This window comes from Cardiocondyla obscurior, linkage group LG22 (genome assembly GCF_019399895.1).
Source record: "Cardiocondyla obscurior isolate alpha-2009 linkage group LG22, Cobs3.1, whole genome shotgun sequence".
Lineage (NCBI taxonomy): Eukaryota > Metazoa > Arthropoda > Insecta > Hymenoptera > Formicidae > Cardiocondyla > Cardiocondyla obscurior.
The window spans coordinates 2,040,085-2,058,689 of NC_091885.1; the positions used below are offsets into that span (position 1 = coordinate 2,040,085).

The window sequence follows — 18,605 nt, forward strand, 5'->3', positions numbered from 1 at the left end:
TTGTAGGTCGGTCCGAGGATTACAGCATCCTCGGACACGGAAGATCGATATGTCTTCGAGGATAAAATTTACTTAAAGTCGCGTGGGAGTACCGGTCGAGCTTGAACAATGTGACAGCCGAGTCTCTGTTCTCTCTTTTTCTCTTTTACACGCGATATCTCAGTGTCTCGTGGACCACCTTTTACATATTTTACGAGACACCTTGGGTCGAATTTTCAGGACGTCAAGCTTAAGAAACAAATGGTAGGACGCAATAAAAAAAACTTTCATGAATTACGACTTTAATTCTTCCGCTTTGAAGAAATTCTAAAGATGAGAGGGGTGTCGGTGCGAGATCTTAACAAGCCGGGAGCGATTTACTTGCCGCATCACGGCATTTTAAAGGGCAACGGTCAAGATGCAAAATTACGCGTCGTGCAGAACGAGCATCGGAATGGCTCTGAACGACGCGCTAATGAAAGGGCCGATAATCCAGCAGGATTTGGTCTCAATTTTGCTGAGATTTCGATCGTTTATGTATGTTTTCGCCGCGGACATCATAAAAATGTATCGGCAGATCCTCGTGCACGATGAAGATCTTCATCGGCAGAAGATCGTGTGGCGGGAAATTTCGGGATCACCGTTAGTAACGTATGAATTGCGGAGCGTCTCATACGGAACGAAAACGACGCCGTTTTTCGCGACCGCGTGCTTAAGGCATTTGACACAGAGATACGCCGGGAAATATCCGGTCGGATCGGAGCACATTCGGAAAAACTTTTACGTTGACGACGTGCTCACCGAGGCACCGTAACGGAGGTGTTCGCTAGAGCGTAGGGCCTGCCGCCCAACTCAAATAAATCGGCCTTGCCAAAGTGGACAAACGGGGAAGTTACTTCACTTAAATACCATTTCCTGAAATCCTCACGAGGCGTCGATGACGACGTAACAAACTCTCTGCTAACGCTGTGATTTTTATCGAATGTCTGGAGTTTATAAGCGGAGCGAAGGAGCTACGTGTTGCATTGAGATATTCAAAGAATGCCGGGCGTATCTCCGGCTATTCAAAACAGATATTAAATGATGCACAGGGGTGTGAGAAACCGGATCATACTATAATACACCCGCTACAAAGCTCGAAGAAAAAAAAAAATCATGTTTTTAGAATGATTCATTGATCTATCGAAGCGCGAATACCCGATACATGGCATTGCATCGACGGTCACAATGGGGGTCTCGATCTGCAGGGATGAGCACGTGAAGGATTATTATAATGGAATTTTTAAAACGTCTCGACAAACAGGTCCTACTGTCCTACATTTAATATTCTCTAAATACCGATTCAAGAGACGCCGCCCTGCCAACCACCTGCGGTCTCTGAAAAGAACGTTTCGTAGAAGGCCGAGATATTTAATTCATATAAATTCACCGATCGGGTTAGAGCTGCTGCGCTTAAAATATTCTATATAAATTGTACGACGGAGATCGAGAATTAGAAAAAAGCTGTAAAATAACTTAATGACTTATTGCGAGATTAATTCGTTCTTTTTTAGTCATCGAGTAAAGTGATATAACTTTATTAATTGCATTGCGTTGCGTAATACCGCCATTATAAAATAGTTTGGAATATCAATCATATGAATGTATATACATATATGTAGTTGTAATGCACTTCTTGCTTTATGATTTATGACGCACAACATCCGCACGCAAATAATCCATTTCCGCCGATAGTTGGCTAATACAGTTTTTCTCGCGGGAATAGAAATTACGTTATTTCGCGAGTTCTCGATAATTAGTGCCGCATGACATTTAACGTGAACCGCGTATTCTGTGACGTTTCAATAAATAATTACGACACCGAACAAAGGGAAATTTGGTAAAGAGGACTGACCGGTTGATAGTCCTACGTCAGTGCGTCTTGCGGTTTCCGAACCGCAAAGTGGAGAACTGCTACGCCACAGAATCGTTTCGCGGTCTTCTGGTTTGGTTATTAGTTACATCCCAACACCCCCATGCGCAGTATCCGCGCATTAAGCCGGGAAAATAGATAAAAAAAAAAAAACATTGTTTTGAATATTTACGTCGATGTAATAAACGAATATTTACGCGGAAAGAATTCGCAGTATTAACAGCGAGATTATTATTTATCGATATAGCGCAACGTTACTTAACGCCTTATTTAAAAGCCGGCTAGGGAGCCGCCGGTCGGCTTATCTCATATTTTTAGTTGTTCATCCCGTGAAAGAAACCGTTCTCTTTTAGAACAGGAGGACGCTTTCGCTCACGTGGATCAAGGTATCAGTAGACAGTAGAGGAGGCGGTATCGAGAAAGCGACGGCGGCGTCGAAATGGTAGGGAGACGAACGAGCGAGACGGAAAGAACGGGTGGATGAGCGAGAAGGGAAGAACGAGCGTGGAAAAGCGCAAGAGAGCCAGCGCAGCGCGCTCGATAGACAGGAAGAGGAGCCTCGGCGAGCGTTATTACGAGGAGGCGAGAACACGGTGGTGTTGGACGTTGGCACGACGAAGATGCCACGTCAGAACGGAGCAACAGAGTGCGACGTTTCAGGCCTTCGTACCACCAGGAGAACATGCACAGTAGACACGTCGCAGACGAAGGGCATTCCGTCGCTCTTGGCGAGCGGGAAAAAGACGAAAGAAGACGACGAAGAAAGAACAAAAGCGTCGGAGAGAGACCGGCGACTTGAGAAAAGTAGGACGGAGAGGAAGCCAAGGGAGAACGAGGAAGCGAGAGAGCGAAAGAAGGGAAGGGAGAACGAAAGAAGCTCCCTGACACGGTCACGGACGTGAGCAACGACGGAGAAGCGGTATCTGAGCGCAACAGGTTGGCGGCTGCCTTGGTGCTTATTCTGACAGGGGATGCGACCCGGAGAAACTCGAGGATGATGCTGCGATACGCGAATGTGAAACAAAACGACCACTTTGAAACTGTGGCCGTGGAATGCGGGATGACTCAAGGAAGATGGGAATGAACTTACGAAGAAGAGAGAATAACTTTTCATTTTATTTGCCTATTATGCCTATTAAAAGTACGCGATAAGATGAGAGTGAGCGTTCGCACGCGGTGATCGCGGGCTAATTATGCCGTGACTTTATTCAAAATCCTTCTTCCTATACGTCTTGTATAAGAAAAATAATTTCAACGACGAGTATTCGTTACACAACATGTATAGCAATTTCTGATATTTGCTCGCGCTGACTCGCGCGGAATGAAAAATTTGCCGACGCATCTTTGCAGGCGAAAAATCATCTTTTCTCTGTAAAAAAAAAAAAAAAAACGTCTCTCTCTTTCTATTTTTAATCCCTGACTTTATAACGCGTTCTCGCCCATTCGTTGTGCAAACGGTAACATAGGCTTATTATTTTGTCAAAATTTTTATTAATTATTTTTTTAAAAACTAAAATATTACGAAAATCTGTCCGTACTTGCGGGTTTTTCTAGTCGACTTAATTCACATCCAGCTATCTCAGAAAGGTGTTCCGAACGTAATAGTTTCCGCGGGCGACAACAAGCGCAATTATGATTCGTAATTTAACTATGCGAGTGTTAACATTCCAGAGCATAGGTATATAATTTCATGCGGCATTGTACTCTAATTACAATTGCCATAGAGCACGCTTTGGCAAAAAGTACAGATTAAAAAAAAAAAAGAGCCGGGTAAGCGAGGAATGGGAAAAGATAGCCAAGAAACTCGCGGTTTCTTTTTTTTCTCCGTTCGTTTTCACGTAAGAAAGGGCGCTAGGAAAGGGGAAGGGAAAATAAAGGACCGGTTATATCGTATCCTCGTGCATCTCCAACGCGAGCGAGTGACTATAGTCGATAAAATATCGTGATAGGGATGGAAGGGAAAAGAAGAGAATGCAACCCTTCCGCGCTTGTGCTCATCGCGCGCGTACGAAAAAAAAAAAAAAGGCGAGAAAAGATACGGCGCGAAAGGTGGCCGTGCGTATAACTCTCACGCGACTGACAAGTACAAGGCGTAAATGAAAAGCGGAATCTTTAACGGAGATGAGTACACCGAGTCTTTTTACGTTGGAAAGCTCCGTCGTTCCTTTCGATTCACGATTTTACGACAAAGTGTTTAACGGCGAGCGAGCCGCGTGTGCGCGCGAGTCATCTCTCGAAGTAATCCGTCAACGAGCTCGCGCAGCTGATGACAGTTGACTCGTCATCGACCCACCTCGTTCTCACACTCGCAACTCGCGGCCACAGTCATCGACGCGAGATGCATTTGTCCACGGAGAAAATAAGACACGCGCATTTAATTTCTCGCTGGCGGATATAATAACTCGCAATCAACGAGGATCATTCATCAGGCTAAGTACGATCGTATCGTGACGCGTAAAATCGAGCGGTACAAGGCTAGCGGAACCTTTGGTCCTTCGTGGAAAGAAATTGCGCACGAGAGGCACGACGTAATATACGATCGGGAAGGGAAAAAGAGCGAGATGCTCTCGTACGTATATCTCTATATCGATGATTCACGAAGATGTTTAACTGCGGCTATTAAGCGGATCAAACGGCGCGACTGTAGAAGATTGGTGCCGCGGGTATTGCTGTCGAAAAAAATCGACCGACGAAAGTTACGTTGTCGGTTTGCGAGTTGTTGCCCACAACAAGGGCCAGTGAATGATTGTCATCTTAATCGGGAAAAAAAATCTGACCAACTATCATGTTACACCGGTTCCTGTCGTGCATAAGTTCTGGCACTGATATAATCTTAAGTGTTGTAAGCTCGTTGTATAAATACAACTTTTATCTTTGACCCGAGAAAAAAAAAATATTAATAATTTGCCAATTAATTATAAACGCGTTGATAAAATATTTTTTTTAATTAAAAAGGGCAAAAATAAAATAAAATAAAATAAAATAAAATAAAATAAAATTGCGTTCAGCGATTTGAACCCCATGAAAATGTTGAATGTTAAGTTCTAATTATTTAAATCGAAGGTACACATCGTCTTTAAATCTTAAATGCATTAAATGGTACTCGACTGCAGTTGAATCAAGTTCGTTACGGATGAGGAACAATCCAATTACTTGGAGTAATCATCCGGTCAAATCTTCCGAGAATAAATTAACATTTCTTTTACTTGTCGTCAAAAGTGAAACGAGTAAATACGATTAGAAATAATGAACGGTAATTATAACGTGTACGCGTATCTAATCAATTTCAATCGCCGAAACGTGATTGATCTAAATTTAATTAGCGATCTCTTTTCCGTGATCGAGGAATATGCAGGCGATTAAATATTTTTTTTTTTTTTCAGCGCGTTGACCTATCCTCCCACGCGATAATCTCATTTACGCAAACAAAAAGGTTCAACAATAAACAAAACCGTAATACTTTCGAGTGTTTTGAAACAGTTTGGTATTTAACCAAACACAAGGGCTGCTCCTTGGAGTATTAACTTATGGAACAGAAATAACAGTCTTCCCTCCCTCTCCCCTCTCTCGGAGAAACTAAAATAAGCCACGAAATGCAGGATTGTCTGCAACATATGCGGCCGGATATACCTGACAGAGTGCTTTTCGCGTTGGAAATTTCTATGAACGAACGTACATAGGGTGGAACCAATGGAACACGTATTTATTCGATTGATGCCAAATTATTTGCACAAACCTACGACCCTTTGTTCTACGAAATAGACCTCCCGGATTTAAAATTCAAAAAAATATTAGAGCATCAGCGAATTACGAGGCTAATATTTTATTCTTCAATTTTTTATATTTTCAAAAAATGCAAGCCGTGATTTTATTAAACAAAACAATTTGCAAATGCAACGCTAATTCTTGCGTCATTTGCAAGTGTGACGCTGGTAAAATTTTAAATTCCACGTGTTACACGCGTATTCTGTGTACGGACTCAGAAAGACGTCTACATAGAATCAGTAGGTATTAGCATAAACCATTGTCCTGTCAAAGCTAGGCAGGAGGATGGTACCTGAAAGCTCGTTACAATAACCCTTTATAACTACCACAAGTAAAGTACTGTTACAAGCGTAAACCGAAGGCAAAGACATTAAATTTTCGCGGCTTGTGTAAATATGTAATAATTTATATTGAAACGTAAGTTAATTGGAAGTGTCCGCGATGTTATTAAAATATACAAGGGAAGTATTGCTTAATGGCTTAACACAGATCAGATAGAAAAAAAAAAAAACAACGGTAATAAAGTGCAATTTCCGGATTTGCATTATATGACAACGAGAAATAAATATGTTGAATAAACGTGATAGACATATAGCCGCGAAATGAATAAAGTTGACGATTGTATTTGCAGTGACAAGATTATACGATTATATGAAATTACTTTAAAAAATCATAATTCTAAAAAAATAAATAATGAGCAATGTGTAATGAGATAATTAAAAGCGTTTACGTCACTCTGTCAAGTAAATAGTTAAAAGAGAGACACATGTCTACCGATCTACTATTCACGTCTCGAAGAACGCACGAAGACCATCTCCTATTTCTGAAACATGTGTGCGAATTCTGCATGTCAGAAGAAATGTGAACGCTTGCTGGGGAAGTAAAAATGAAAACTTTTCTAAAACGGAGTTTTCACATATTTAACGATCAAGCCATTTGAGAAACTATACATAATTCAAAATCGCAATAAGAATTTTATAAATTATTTTACGAATGCAAGCGCCGATATATGTAGGTGCAAGTGTATAAATTATCCAAATTTTCAAATTATTTACCGTAAAATTTGCTGGTTGAATCAGTAACTTGATACAAAATTTTATTAATTCGAATATATGTATACAGTAATTACGATATTATTAATCTCGATAATATCCCGACACGAACTTGAATTACTGCAGAAAGCGAAGAAAAGGTACAGAAGTAACGAGAAGAAGTTTCGATCATGTCGATAAACTTTTCATTATTACAAATAACTGTATAACATAATTATTAATTACGCATAATATCTTTGAGTAAGTGCGGCACGATAGAAAGCAACCAAATCACGCACAAAAACCACCTCAGTTTTTAATTAAAACTCCCTTTAAATGGTTTCGTAATTGGGTACTTCCGTGCGCTTCATAAAAACGGGCTAAACGAAAATCGATTTCCAGCCTAAGAAAGAGAGACGGAGAAAGGAAGAAATTGAGACCTAAATCTAAGAAGAAGTAAGCTGAAAAGAGCATTCAACGCACGATGATTGAAAAACGCCAATTTGAAAGTTGTGAATATATATGTAAAAAATAAAAAAAAAAGAAAAAGAAAAAGAAAAAAAAAGAAATGCAATCGTTTTAAACTTTTCGACTAACCACGTGCTCCTGATGTTCGTCATACCCGATGAAGATAAACCTTGTGACGTATGCAAAAGTCGAAAAACTCTTTTCGGCGCACTGTCGAGAAAGGAGCCGAAGGAGCGATAACGCGCACCACCTCCACGGACGAGAGTCGGCCACTGACTGAGCGTGACTCCGATTCTCTCTGAAACCGGGAGGAGGCTGCAGCGTCGACCGGTCATGGACCACACTGCGGCCTCCCGATACCGAAGGTGCCGCAAATTTCGCTTTTGTCCTCTCATCCCATCGCGAGCTTTCGTATCTCATTAAGTTTTCGACTATACAAGTACACGTGGCACATCGAAGTCTCTGTTTTTTTTAATTAACGTCAAAACATACGGCAACATACTGTCGTTATTAAATTTTCGTCAACAAAACTTATTTAAAATTTATAATCGCGACATTTGCCTCCATACGCAATAATAATTATTTGAAATTTTTATTTTTATACAACGAATAAAAATTGTGCATAAATTACGAATGTTAATATACTGCAAGACATTGATTTCACATCAGTGGAATAATGAATGCTAATTATTTTATTTTCCCTTTTTTTTAACGATGGATTTGATAACAGGAAATTATTTGTTTCACTTGAATGTGCACGTGCATCATAACTAGAACGTAAAACTAGATGATGCAAATACAAGGACATTGGGATTAATAAACCTGACTAATTGAAAGATAAGGAGTGCGAGATATGTATCGGAATAATAAAAATTAAACTGTGCAACATTGAAAAAATATTACAATGCAAAATTCCGGTGATTTTTAAATTAATCATACCTAATTAACTGTATAAATTATTTTTGTATAAAACATATAGGAGTATTAATTAAATTTTTGTTAAATTTAGTTGCACAATTTATTTATAACGTTACCGCTAATATGATATGCGTACTATCGATCGCTCAGCGTGAGGAAAGAATAAAATTAATAAAATACTTGAGAGTTTAGAAGAGTTCTGAATATATGCAAAAAAAAAAAATATATATATATATATATATATATTCTAATATTTTACATAACTTGAAGATAAAAATTTTTTATTTTATATAAAACTGAGGTTAAATTAAGTCGGGACAAAATTTGTTTCAATTTCGCGTTCTCTTTACAAATATAATAGTTGCGCAACCATTATATTTTTTTTTATTGCCATATTAAATAAAATTATTTTTTTTTTTTTTACTTAATATCACATAATTGTCATCACATAAACTGTACTTTGAAGACAAAATGGCATTACCAAACTTTAAGACGGGAGAAGTGAAACTTTTAATAATGAGATCCGGTAGACATAAACTTGCGCGCATTTCATACTAAATCGTTTTAATAACTGTAAGAGTAACTGTCCGAGAGCAGGATAATTTTCTATTTTGAATGAAAGGACTTCAAATTGCATATTATTCAACGGGAAGGGAATTCATCTTTTAGTCGCTTTGTCTCGAATTAATACGCTGTATTAAAGTCTGTTATTTATTAAACAGCGAATAAATTTTTATTAAACAACATGCGATATATAAAAAAAATATAGTTTTTAATTATAAATGTGCAACAAAGAGTAAACTGATAGTCTAAATAATTAAGGTATGCCTCAATGATTTTGTTAAATGAAAATGTTGGTTGCGTGAGCAAAATGTGACCAACCTCGAAAGTCTATGGCGCATGGTGAAGACTGTGTGACTCTCCCGTTTTACGGGTATCCACGGAACGCCAAGGAGAATAAGCTCTTATTTCAACACAACTAGTTTCGTTTCTGTTTCTCGTGGTAGGGCCTAAAGTCTCTCCGACACGGAAGCCGGTCCTCACGAAAGAACGCGCGCGTACAACTCACTGGAGAAAACTGATTGAAAGAAGCATGGAACTCGAAGAGAGAACCGACCCTCGATACGAGCGGGTTTTTATGTGGGTGTGAGAAAGAGAAACCGAAGAAGAATGACGATACAAAAGAAAAAGAGAGAGAAATAAAGGGAGAGGAGGAATAGGAAGAGAAAAGACGAAGAGGAAGAAAATAAAGATGTGGAGGGGACGAGCAGAGCTGCCGAGAGACGACGGGGTGGCGAGAGAACGAGATTGTTCAAAGGGAGAGACAATGGTGGGGACTCATTCATACTCCAACGCCTCCGCGAATTACGAGCACCAACTCCGGCACTCGCCGTCTACGTTCGAAATGCGTCCAATGCCGCTTGATTAACAAATTTATCGTTCTTTGCTCTTCTTTAAGAGCATCGCCGGTGAAGCGTAGCAAAGGAATCTCAAGAAAAATCCCGGAAACTATATTTCTCCTTGTCGCTACTCTAGTTCTCTTTAAATATTAGGATTTATAAAAATAGTAAAATTTTTATACGTAAGAAAATTTGGGTGGCGTCTCATAGGGCTTTTATTAAAAAATTTTTCAAAATATAAGTTTTCTTTTATACGAGAATGTTTTTTATCAATTTTAGATAAATGTGGAACAATGTGCTAAATATTAACATTTACGTGCTTGAATGGAATATTTTTATTTTCAAGAAAACGCTTCGACTCGACTGTATCGCGTCATCGGCCGCGATAGATTGTGGAAAATAGATTTGTTGAGGAAAATACCGTAATTGTCGTCTATCGGACTATCACGCTACCCCGCGCACGAGCAAGAGTCGGATTATCCTAACTCGTTTATCATCGTTATCGGTTGAAAATCGCATCTGCGATAGACGCTCATACATTAACGGCCTTTTGTTAATTAACGCATCTGGCCGTCGCGCGAACAATGCGCGTCAAACGGCGGCGGCTATTGAATTTTGGCGAATCGGGTAATCCGCGTTCTGCTTCGAATCCGTTCGTTCGATACATGCCAACCACCGGGTAGGCAATCATGCGCTCACGTTTTATTAATCGGCATACCATTTTGTTAATTACGTAGCATTATGCAGCGGCGAAGTGCCGAGTGGAATGCCGAGTGACGCAGCTGGCGCATTGAAAGGCATGTCGAACACTACGCTCGTAGAATCATGTGTGATATGCTCGGCCAACACCACCTGTTATGTCTCTTGAAATTTTGAAATCTCGGACCGTATGCAGTCGAACTGCGTTTAGAGCTTGCCACGTGTTTTAATCGCATATCTCACCAACGATGCGTGGCACGACCATAATTTCAGCTTATTGACCGTTATAGCAATCGATTGTTAATTAAAGCGGCACGCGATCGCGACTCTATTTCAACAATGTTAACAGGAAATTTTATTTCATATTAGAAGAAACTTCGCACGCGCTACGCGCGCACTATTTCATAATGATCTTAATTCGCACGCGTCATTATAATTGGGGACATTAATTAATTTTAATAATTTCTATATGATAATTATAATTGAGTAAACTACTTATATTTATAGCGTTCGGTTAGATTAAGGTTTTATTACTGTTTTTCCGTTTAAAATGTTTTTTTTTTTAGCGAGAATTAAATTATTATGCGGACGAGTAAAACGGAGTTTTAAAACGGAAATTAGTCGAGATTGTCGACTATATCGTATAATTGAGAAAGACGAAACGTCTTTCAATTCCCCAAACTAAACTACTTTTTCAACTATGCAACTAATATTATTATAGGCAACAAATCTACGAACTTTAATATTTTTGAATTATTACTTAATATTAATATATTTTTAGTTTTAATAAATACTATAATGTAATATAACTATTTTATTATAAATCGTTGATTCGTTGCCTCGGTAAAAAAAATTGGTCACTCACATTTGATGCGACGCGAGCGGAGTTCAGCTACAAGGTCCAATGATGGGATGACATTCTGTAACACACAAAAGAAAAAATAGAATTAAAAATATGTATAAGATAATAATTATCGATTTTAAATACAATTTTTATTTTTATGAATTATTTGAAAAAGATATTTGAAAATATAATAACCTACTTTTCAAAAAAAACTCTTTTATTTTTAATTTGTTTTTACATTTATGTAAATCAGAAAAGATACCTACCCAAACGGTGCTCCGCTGATGCCTGATGTCCATCCGGGACCTGGTCCTCCTCTCAGCAATCATTGTTGGATCGCCTCTCCACAGGTTACAAATCACTCGCGTCACTCGCGAATACGCGCGCGAATTATTAATGAAAGCTAATCGCACGATCTTGGTGGCACTCCCGATTTAAAGATGTATATAATAAAATTCGGACGCCCGTTTACTTGTATTCGGTATCCGAAACAAACCCCGACCGTGGTTCGTTTATTTGAATATCGGCGGCGACGATACTTTAAATTTTTTTTCGGACAATAAGTTTTACTTTAGCTGTAAGAAAACAATAGTTAGTAGCAAATTAATAAATTGGCACATTTATATAATTCAATTCATATATAAGCACTACAACTACTGCTACTGGATATAAATAATACGCGAATAAGTTTACGCGAAGTACCCGATTTACGCGATATATCCTAAGTAACCGATTTATGTGAATTTTTTAAATATTTTTCTGTGTATATTTTATTTTTCCCACCCGAAATTTTTATACATATAATATACAAAAAAAAACATGCGGCTTACTTTACGGCGGAGTTAATGGTTACAGCTGATCTGAAACAAATAAATATAAAATTTGATTAATATAAAGATGCTAAAAATGTTAATTTTCTTAAAATAATTAAATTGTACAAGTAAAAAAGTAGTATAAAAAAAATAGTACAAGTAAAAAAAAAGTACAAGGCTATTAGTTTTGTGTTAAGGAAAAGTGAATCTTACATAAAGTTGCTCCGCCGATGCCTGATGCCTTTCCAAAGCCTCCTACTCTCCTCCAATTGTCCGGGCTGGGTCTTTCTGTCACTCACAAATTTACTTGCGACGGAAACAGTTTCAGCTTCTTCTTTAGATCTTAATCTGAAACAGAACAAAAGATTTTTTTTGGTTAATGACAAATCAAAAATTAATATACTATATAAAAATATATAATTCGCTTTGTATGTACTCTCCGCGTATAAAATATTCAGCGCCTTTCTCCGTGTTAGTATTATTAATCGCAGAAGTTAACTTGCGGTACGTGATAGCTATATTTGTTAAATTTGTTAAATACCTAAAAATGTTTACCTTCGCATAAAGCTCTGCTATCTGTGTTTATTGCGTGCCTGCTCAAGCGACTCTGGAAGATTGACTACAGCTCAAGGCAACGAACGCCTGACCTTTCGATTTATGTTTATAGTATCTTTACTGTTGTAAAAAAATTTCCATTCAGATCGTGTGACTCTTTGTACTGTCTTTTCTGGATCTAAAACAGAACAAAAATTTTAGGTGATTATTAACAAATTAATTATAAATATATTTAAAAAATGCAATTATTTTACAACTCGTGTATAGACCTGCTCGCGTTGCTAGCTGCGTTTGACCATTATGCACAACGTGACGACGTGAAAGTCGCGTGCGCGAGCTTCGTTCGCCGCCGAAATTGTTCTAAATCTTGCGATTGTCCTAGGCTTCTTCGTCAGTTGTGTGCTCGATCACCGGCAAGGGCATAAAACTAGGAATAACGCGTAAAGTAAGTTAGAGCGTCAGCTAACGCGTTGATCTATTTTTTGACTGCTCCTACATCTTTGCTGCGTAGCCGGCGATTTGTGGATCGGTGATCTTGTGTCAGGCGATCCTCGTGTACTGCGCGCCCGAGCATCAATGCCATTTACGACGCTCGAGCTTTGATGTCGTTCACGACGTGCGACTTTCGACGCATGTTACGCCGCGTGAGTTTCAACGCTATCCGCGACACTCGAGCTTCGACGCAGTCTACGACACGCAACCTTCGATGCCGTCCGCGACGCGCGACCTTCAACGCAGTCTACGACACGCACCGTCGATGCCGTCCACAACGCGCGACCTTCGATGCAAGTTACGCCGTGCAAATTTCAACGCTATCCGCGACACTCGAGCTTCGACGCAGTCTACGACACGCAACCTTCGATACCGTCCACAACGCGCGAGCTTCGACGCAAGTTACGCCGTGCGAGTTTCAACGCTATCCGCGACACGCAAGCTTCGACGCAGTCTACGACACGTAACCTCAATGCCGTCCACAACGCGCGACCTTCGACGAAAGTTACACCGTGCGAGTTTCAACACTATCCGCGACACGAGCTTCGACGTAGTCTACGACACGCAACCTTCGATGCCGTCCGCGACGCAAAGCTAGGCCTGAATCAATCATTCGTGATTTACGCGACCGGCACAAAGAAACGAACATAATTGCCGTATAAATGGGGGTAAAACTTACTTAGAAAGAAGGAAAGCTGATACTGAGTGCTCGTCGTATGTACAGGATAGACGGGAGAAGAGATTTTTCGCTGGGCTTGTATCGTCCTTGGTTAGATATCTGGAGCACTCCTCCGCAGATCTTACTCCGACGGTCCCACAGAGGCAAGTGAGAGAGAGAGATGCGCAGGTAGGTACGGCGCACCGTCGCACATGCGCAGTTTATTTTTAGAGGTGTACTTAGTGTTCTCTGCTCGCTACGCAGAGGTACCATTTAACGCAAAGAAATTTATTCTGATGGGAGCCAACTTCGGCTCCCATTAAAATATTCAGAGGCAAGTTCCGACGATTGCCATCATAAATGCGCGGGATTTCGTCAATGGCGACTGCACCTCGCGCGTCTTCTCCGTCGCGGCTGAGATTCTGAACTTGTTTCGAGCCAGTGATTTTCGAAGAACTCGTGAAAGATAAAGTGCGCGAGGAACATTCCGCGGCCCGTCTCGTTTGCCACTTAGAGTTCGCCACAAACTCTCGGCACCGTCAGGATAATCCGGACACTACCACGGAAGGACGGAAGGATGAAAAATACTCCAACCTAATCGGAAAACACAAATGTAAGTAAATCAGCAACACGCCATTAACCGTAGATTACTCAATTATAATTATTAATCAATGTCCGAATTTAATGACGCGACGCTCTGTAATTTCTAGTGTTGATAAATCGCGGATCAAATCTAATGAGGTGCTCATTGCAATAATTTTGTGCATCGTAAATATCGCCTTTAATTATATTTAAAACGTTCGTAACAGTTAATTATTATTTTTATAACATCTTGTACTAAAATTTACATTGTAAAGTGAACATGCCGGTACCAGCGGCGATCGGCGACCGCGGCTATCGTACGTGACTTTCCTCTCTCGATCTTCCCCTCGGCCGTCGAGGAAGGTGGAAGTAGTAGTAGGGTGTGTTCCCTCTCAGTCCCCGGCGACCGACACTCCGCGACACATACGCGCTTTGTGTGAGACTCAATGCACCCCACCCAAGGTTACGTACGCTGGCCGCCGTCGCCACAGCGAACGCTGTATCCGTCTTTTAGTCTACAATATATTTTATTTTATTTATTAACGTAGACAATTTACAAGCAGACGTAAAAATAATCACATCTTTGGAGCACTAGATATTTTTAGCATAGACTTTAAGAACTTTTCAATCGGAAAGCCGCGTCATTTATCACCGTGGTATTTTTTGAAGACGGAACACGTGTTCTATACTATAAAAAGAGGGTGGGCGTAAAAAGGAAACAGCCAGTGACCTCGAAAAATGTTCGTCATATTTAGGACACCCGATAGACGATAACTATGTTCCAGGATGTAGGCTGATAGAAACTATAATATTCTCGTGTGATTCATCTTTATCGAGTCACGTTATTTATTCATATTATACGTTTTCTTTTTAATTCGTTCATTCAGAAAATTATGCTTGGAATGATTGTGTTATTGCACTATAAGTACATATAATAGATTCAGAATACAAAGAAAGAAAGAAAGAATAAAATAAAAAAGACACGCATATATAAAAAATTTTTTAATTATTTACAAATACTTAAAAAAATCGTATCTATGCGCATTATTTTATTCTAAATATTTAGATATGTGTGCACTTAACTACGTTCACTTACTCACTTAAATGGTACAATTCTTTTTTCTATATTAGTCTGAATTTTTGCTTGGAAATGCGTAGGAAACGTTTATCTCAGCTATCGGTCCACTTTTAACGAAGCTGATTAAAGACATTTTTAGCAGTATGGAGCATGTTGAAATAATTAGGTCATTAGATAAGATTTTGTATTTTTGTAACAACAATCGCCGCGATTTCGCGGCACAGGATGGCGATGAATAGAAGAAACGGATGAACAGTGTCGATTAAAAAAAATCAGTTGGCGTTGATATAAGTTACCAAACAGAGCTTGCGTAGTGGTTACGTTAGACGATAATATTACTGACAGTCAGTATCCGGCGATGTGACATCGCGTCCAATTTTTGCAAGTAACGTGCAGTGAAACGTAGAAAACTACATAATAAAAATGACATATTCTTATACCGTGGAAAAAGCACCACCGTTCCGAGCGTGGAGCACGATATCTAACGCGCCAAGATATTTCTTCGGAATCGGGTGACAGTTTGTACGCGCATCACTGAATTTTCTGCGATAAAAGCTATACAATTGTATTCCCTTTGTGACGCCCTTTTATTTTCTACATATTTTAGATATTCGCTGCGTACGTTCTCCATAGGAAAAAAAATTTAGTTATACAACTGTGACAAAGATAATTATATTAATTTTTAAATAATGCTTTTTAAATATTCTCCATATTATATATTAATATAATATATTTTAAAATATTAGTAAAATTTGAAAAAGCTAGAGACAAATAATTTTGACTCGATACTGTCAATTAAATAATTTTTTATTTACTTTCAACAATCAATCATAGATGTGATCATTTAGTAACTCTATTTATTTAATAAACATTTCTTTGCTATTAATTAGTGTCTTAGATTTTGGGGTAAATCTAGAAATTATTATCAGAATATTAAAAGGGACACTTGACGATCGAAAATGAATATTTAGCTAGTATCTCACACTTGTTTTGAAATACCACCGTCACTACCTTGCAGTAATTGTATTTAGGTGTATTTTGTATGCAACACGCCTGGCCTAGACGAGTAGATCGAACTTCCGACGGTTACACCGCAGCAGATAGTAATTGCACGACAGATTGTTCGATACTGTACGGGAAACTTGGCGATACCGGTACGTGATGCCTTTTAATGAAACGGAGCTCAGAGCAATGAGTATTTGTGAGCGCGTCTATAAAGCATCCATAAAGTTAATTCACGTAGCTACTTTGTTATCTATAATATCTGGTGGTATGCATATAAATATTAGAATTTGTATTATAAACGATGTACGATAGTACTGAATGAAAAAAGACTAAAGTGTAAACGAAAAATGAAAATTTCACGCCGTAGACTCTAGACGAAAGACGTACGTGGCAAGAAAAAAAAACAGCAAAGCGTTATGAGTTTATTTTGAAACAGATTCAGTTTTCCTTGGTTTCTCCTACGTCAAATTAATGTCATGTCATTACAGTCGGTTCATTCTTATTGTTAAAAAAGGACGATATGTTTCGTGGAAACCTGAGAAAAGAGAAAAGATCGTCGACGTTAGGCGATTAAATATTTTAATTTCCATTGTAAAACTGTTTTTAATTGTTACTTGCAAGGGTGCTTTATCAAGCTATTTGATAGCAAATCTTAATTACACAGACAGTAATCGAAGAACAAAATATACAGAAAGATAGAGTAAAGACGGTGGAGAAAGAAATCGGTCCACCTCTCTTTACTTTCTTATCGAAAGATGCTATTGTTAATTTCGTCGCTCCGTGCACATCATACATACAACCATATATTTCAGTAGTATTAGTCTTTAGTCAGATCGATGTAGATGGCGATACCATACGGAGTCTTATGAGCTGCTGGCATGGACGTCCATGGCTGCTGGAGATGATAAATCTGTAAACATTACATCGCACGATTCACATGTTCAGCAGCTTGTATTTCTAACCTCTCATATGATATTGTGTTGCTAATTATTGTACGTATAAATCCTTTCAATTTAGACGAAATGACGGAAGATACTACTGAATTGAATTGTTCGTTACGACCAATGAATTGCGAAATTAGTTTATTATCAAGATCTGATGGCTCTACAATGTTTATGCAAGGTATGAAGTGAATGTAATAATAAATATATATGTTTGGATATAATACAATTCTTTTCCACTTGTAGGTGATACCACTATTATCGCAGGGGTAAATGGACCTCTGGAAGCGAGAAGTCAAAAAATGGCATATGACAGAGTTTCTATTGAAGTTACGTATACACCTCTTAAAGGACCAGCTAGTAAGTTTGTTAAAAGTAAATTTTTTATTAACATTGTATGAACTATTAGATCCATACAACAGTTTTCTATCATTGTTTCAGAGGTGGATGACAGGTTGATTGAGACATATATTAAAGAAACTTGTGAATCTGCTATATTAGTTTTATTTCATCCTAACACCATGGTGTGTATTAATTTACAAGAAATGCAAGATTCTGGTGGGGTAAGATTTTAATTTGTCGATATATTGATAGACATTTTTTTTTAGTAAAGATTGAATAATAATGTATAAATAAATAAAATTCTAGCTGTTAGCTTGTGCTATCAACGCAGCATGTTTGGCATTGATTAATTCTGGACTTTCCATGAAGTATACTATTGCAGCCATGAGTTGTATGATAGAAAAAGAAACAGGAGAAGTAATCATGGACCCAAATAGCTTACAATTAAAGGTATGTTTTTATATTAAAACTATTTAGTAGCAAATGGTAAATTGTACTTGTTTAGGAAGTAACATTTTTCGTTATTTATTTACAGAACGCGAGAGCAGAATTTACATATGCATTTGACAGTATTAAGAAGGATGTTGTATGTTGCCATAGCATAGGCCAATTTTCTCAAAATGAGTTTTTGACTTGTATGAATAAGTGCAGGCAAGTCAGTCAATATGTTTTCGATTATTATAGGGAAGTAATAAAAAAGTATGCAAGTGTGATTTAACATATTTTTTCGTTTACAAATAAATATCCTATTTTACTTGCCTGTATGTTTCCTCATTATTATCTGTGTGTAATATACATACTGCATATTTTCGACGTGCACAGAGCTCAGAAATCTATCTGTTCGACGGCCGGCAGTGACGATGTATCAAAGAAACGCTGCGCATATAAATATACGTTTGTAATTTTATTAATAAAAGTTATTATATGTCAAACAATTTTTTATGCAAAAAAAACAAAAATAAAACACGCGTATAAAACTCACGCTTTGTAATATCTTATATGGATAAATTTCCGACGTAGACTGGAAGGCAATTAAAAATATTGGTTGTCGATATACAATTTTTTAATTATTATTAGCACAAGTATTTAAATATTAATTATAATGCAGTATGTATATGCCTTTT

The 18,605-nt window shown here is 38.3% G+C and overlaps 2 protein-coding genes across 5 annotated transcripts in view; one reads left to right on the top strand and one right to left on the bottom strand.

Moving 5' to 3' along the window:
• Positions 1–7,554, bottom strand: part of Ppn (proteoglycan-like sulfated glycoprotein papilin) — a 54,594-nt gene extending 47,040 nt beyond the window's left edge. The window contains exon 1 of one of the 3 annotated variants that reach the window (XM_070671025.1): positions 7,285–7,554. In XM_070671025.1, the coding sequence (XP_070527126.1) occupies positions 7,285–7,550 (266 nt within the window). In that variant the 5' untranslated portion in view covers positions 7,551–7,554. The remainder of the gene's footprint in view (positions 1–7,284) is intronic. The other 2 variants (XM_070671024.1, XM_070671023.1) reach the window with 2 other exon arrangements.
• Positions 7,555–13,539: 5,985 nt separating this feature from the next.
• On the top strand, positions 13,540–18,235 carry Rrp46 (exosome complex component Rrp46). Of its 2 annotated transcripts, XM_070671048.1 has the most exons (6): positions 13,540–14,146; positions 17,216–17,320; positions 17,386–17,499; positions 17,581–17,702; positions 17,788–17,931; positions 18,017–18,235. In XM_070671048.1, exons 2-6 carry the CDS (start codon positions 17,221–17,223, stop codon positions 18,197–18,199), a joined length of 663 nt encoding a protein of 220 aa, XP_070527149.1. In that variant the 5' UTR covers positions 13,540–14,146; positions 17,216–17,220; the 3' UTR covers positions 18,200–18,235. The 2 variants fall into 2 exon arrangements, with proteins under 2 accessions (XP_070527149.1, XP_070527148.1); XM_070671047.1 differs by lacking the exon at positions 13,540–14,146 and having other exon boundaries at positions 15,189–17,320.
• Positions 18,236–18,605: the final 370 nt, after the last annotated feature.

What these genes read in the sequence shown, in the direction of transcription:
- Rrp46 (XM_070671048.1), top strand. Translation starts at nt 17,221, where the DNA reads ATGACGGAAGATACTACTGAATTGAATTGTTCGTTACGACCAATGAAT. An exon ending in ACCTCTTAAAGGACCAGCTA is followed by an intron (nt 17,500 to 17,580) that starts GTAAGTTTGTTA and finishes TCATTGTTTCAG; the next exon opens with AGGTGGATGACAGGTTGATT. An exon ending in AAATGCAAGATTCTGGTGGG is followed by an intron (nt 17,703 to 17,787) that starts GTAAGATTTTAA and finishes ATAAAATTCTAG; the next exon opens with CTGTTAGCTTGTGCTATCAA.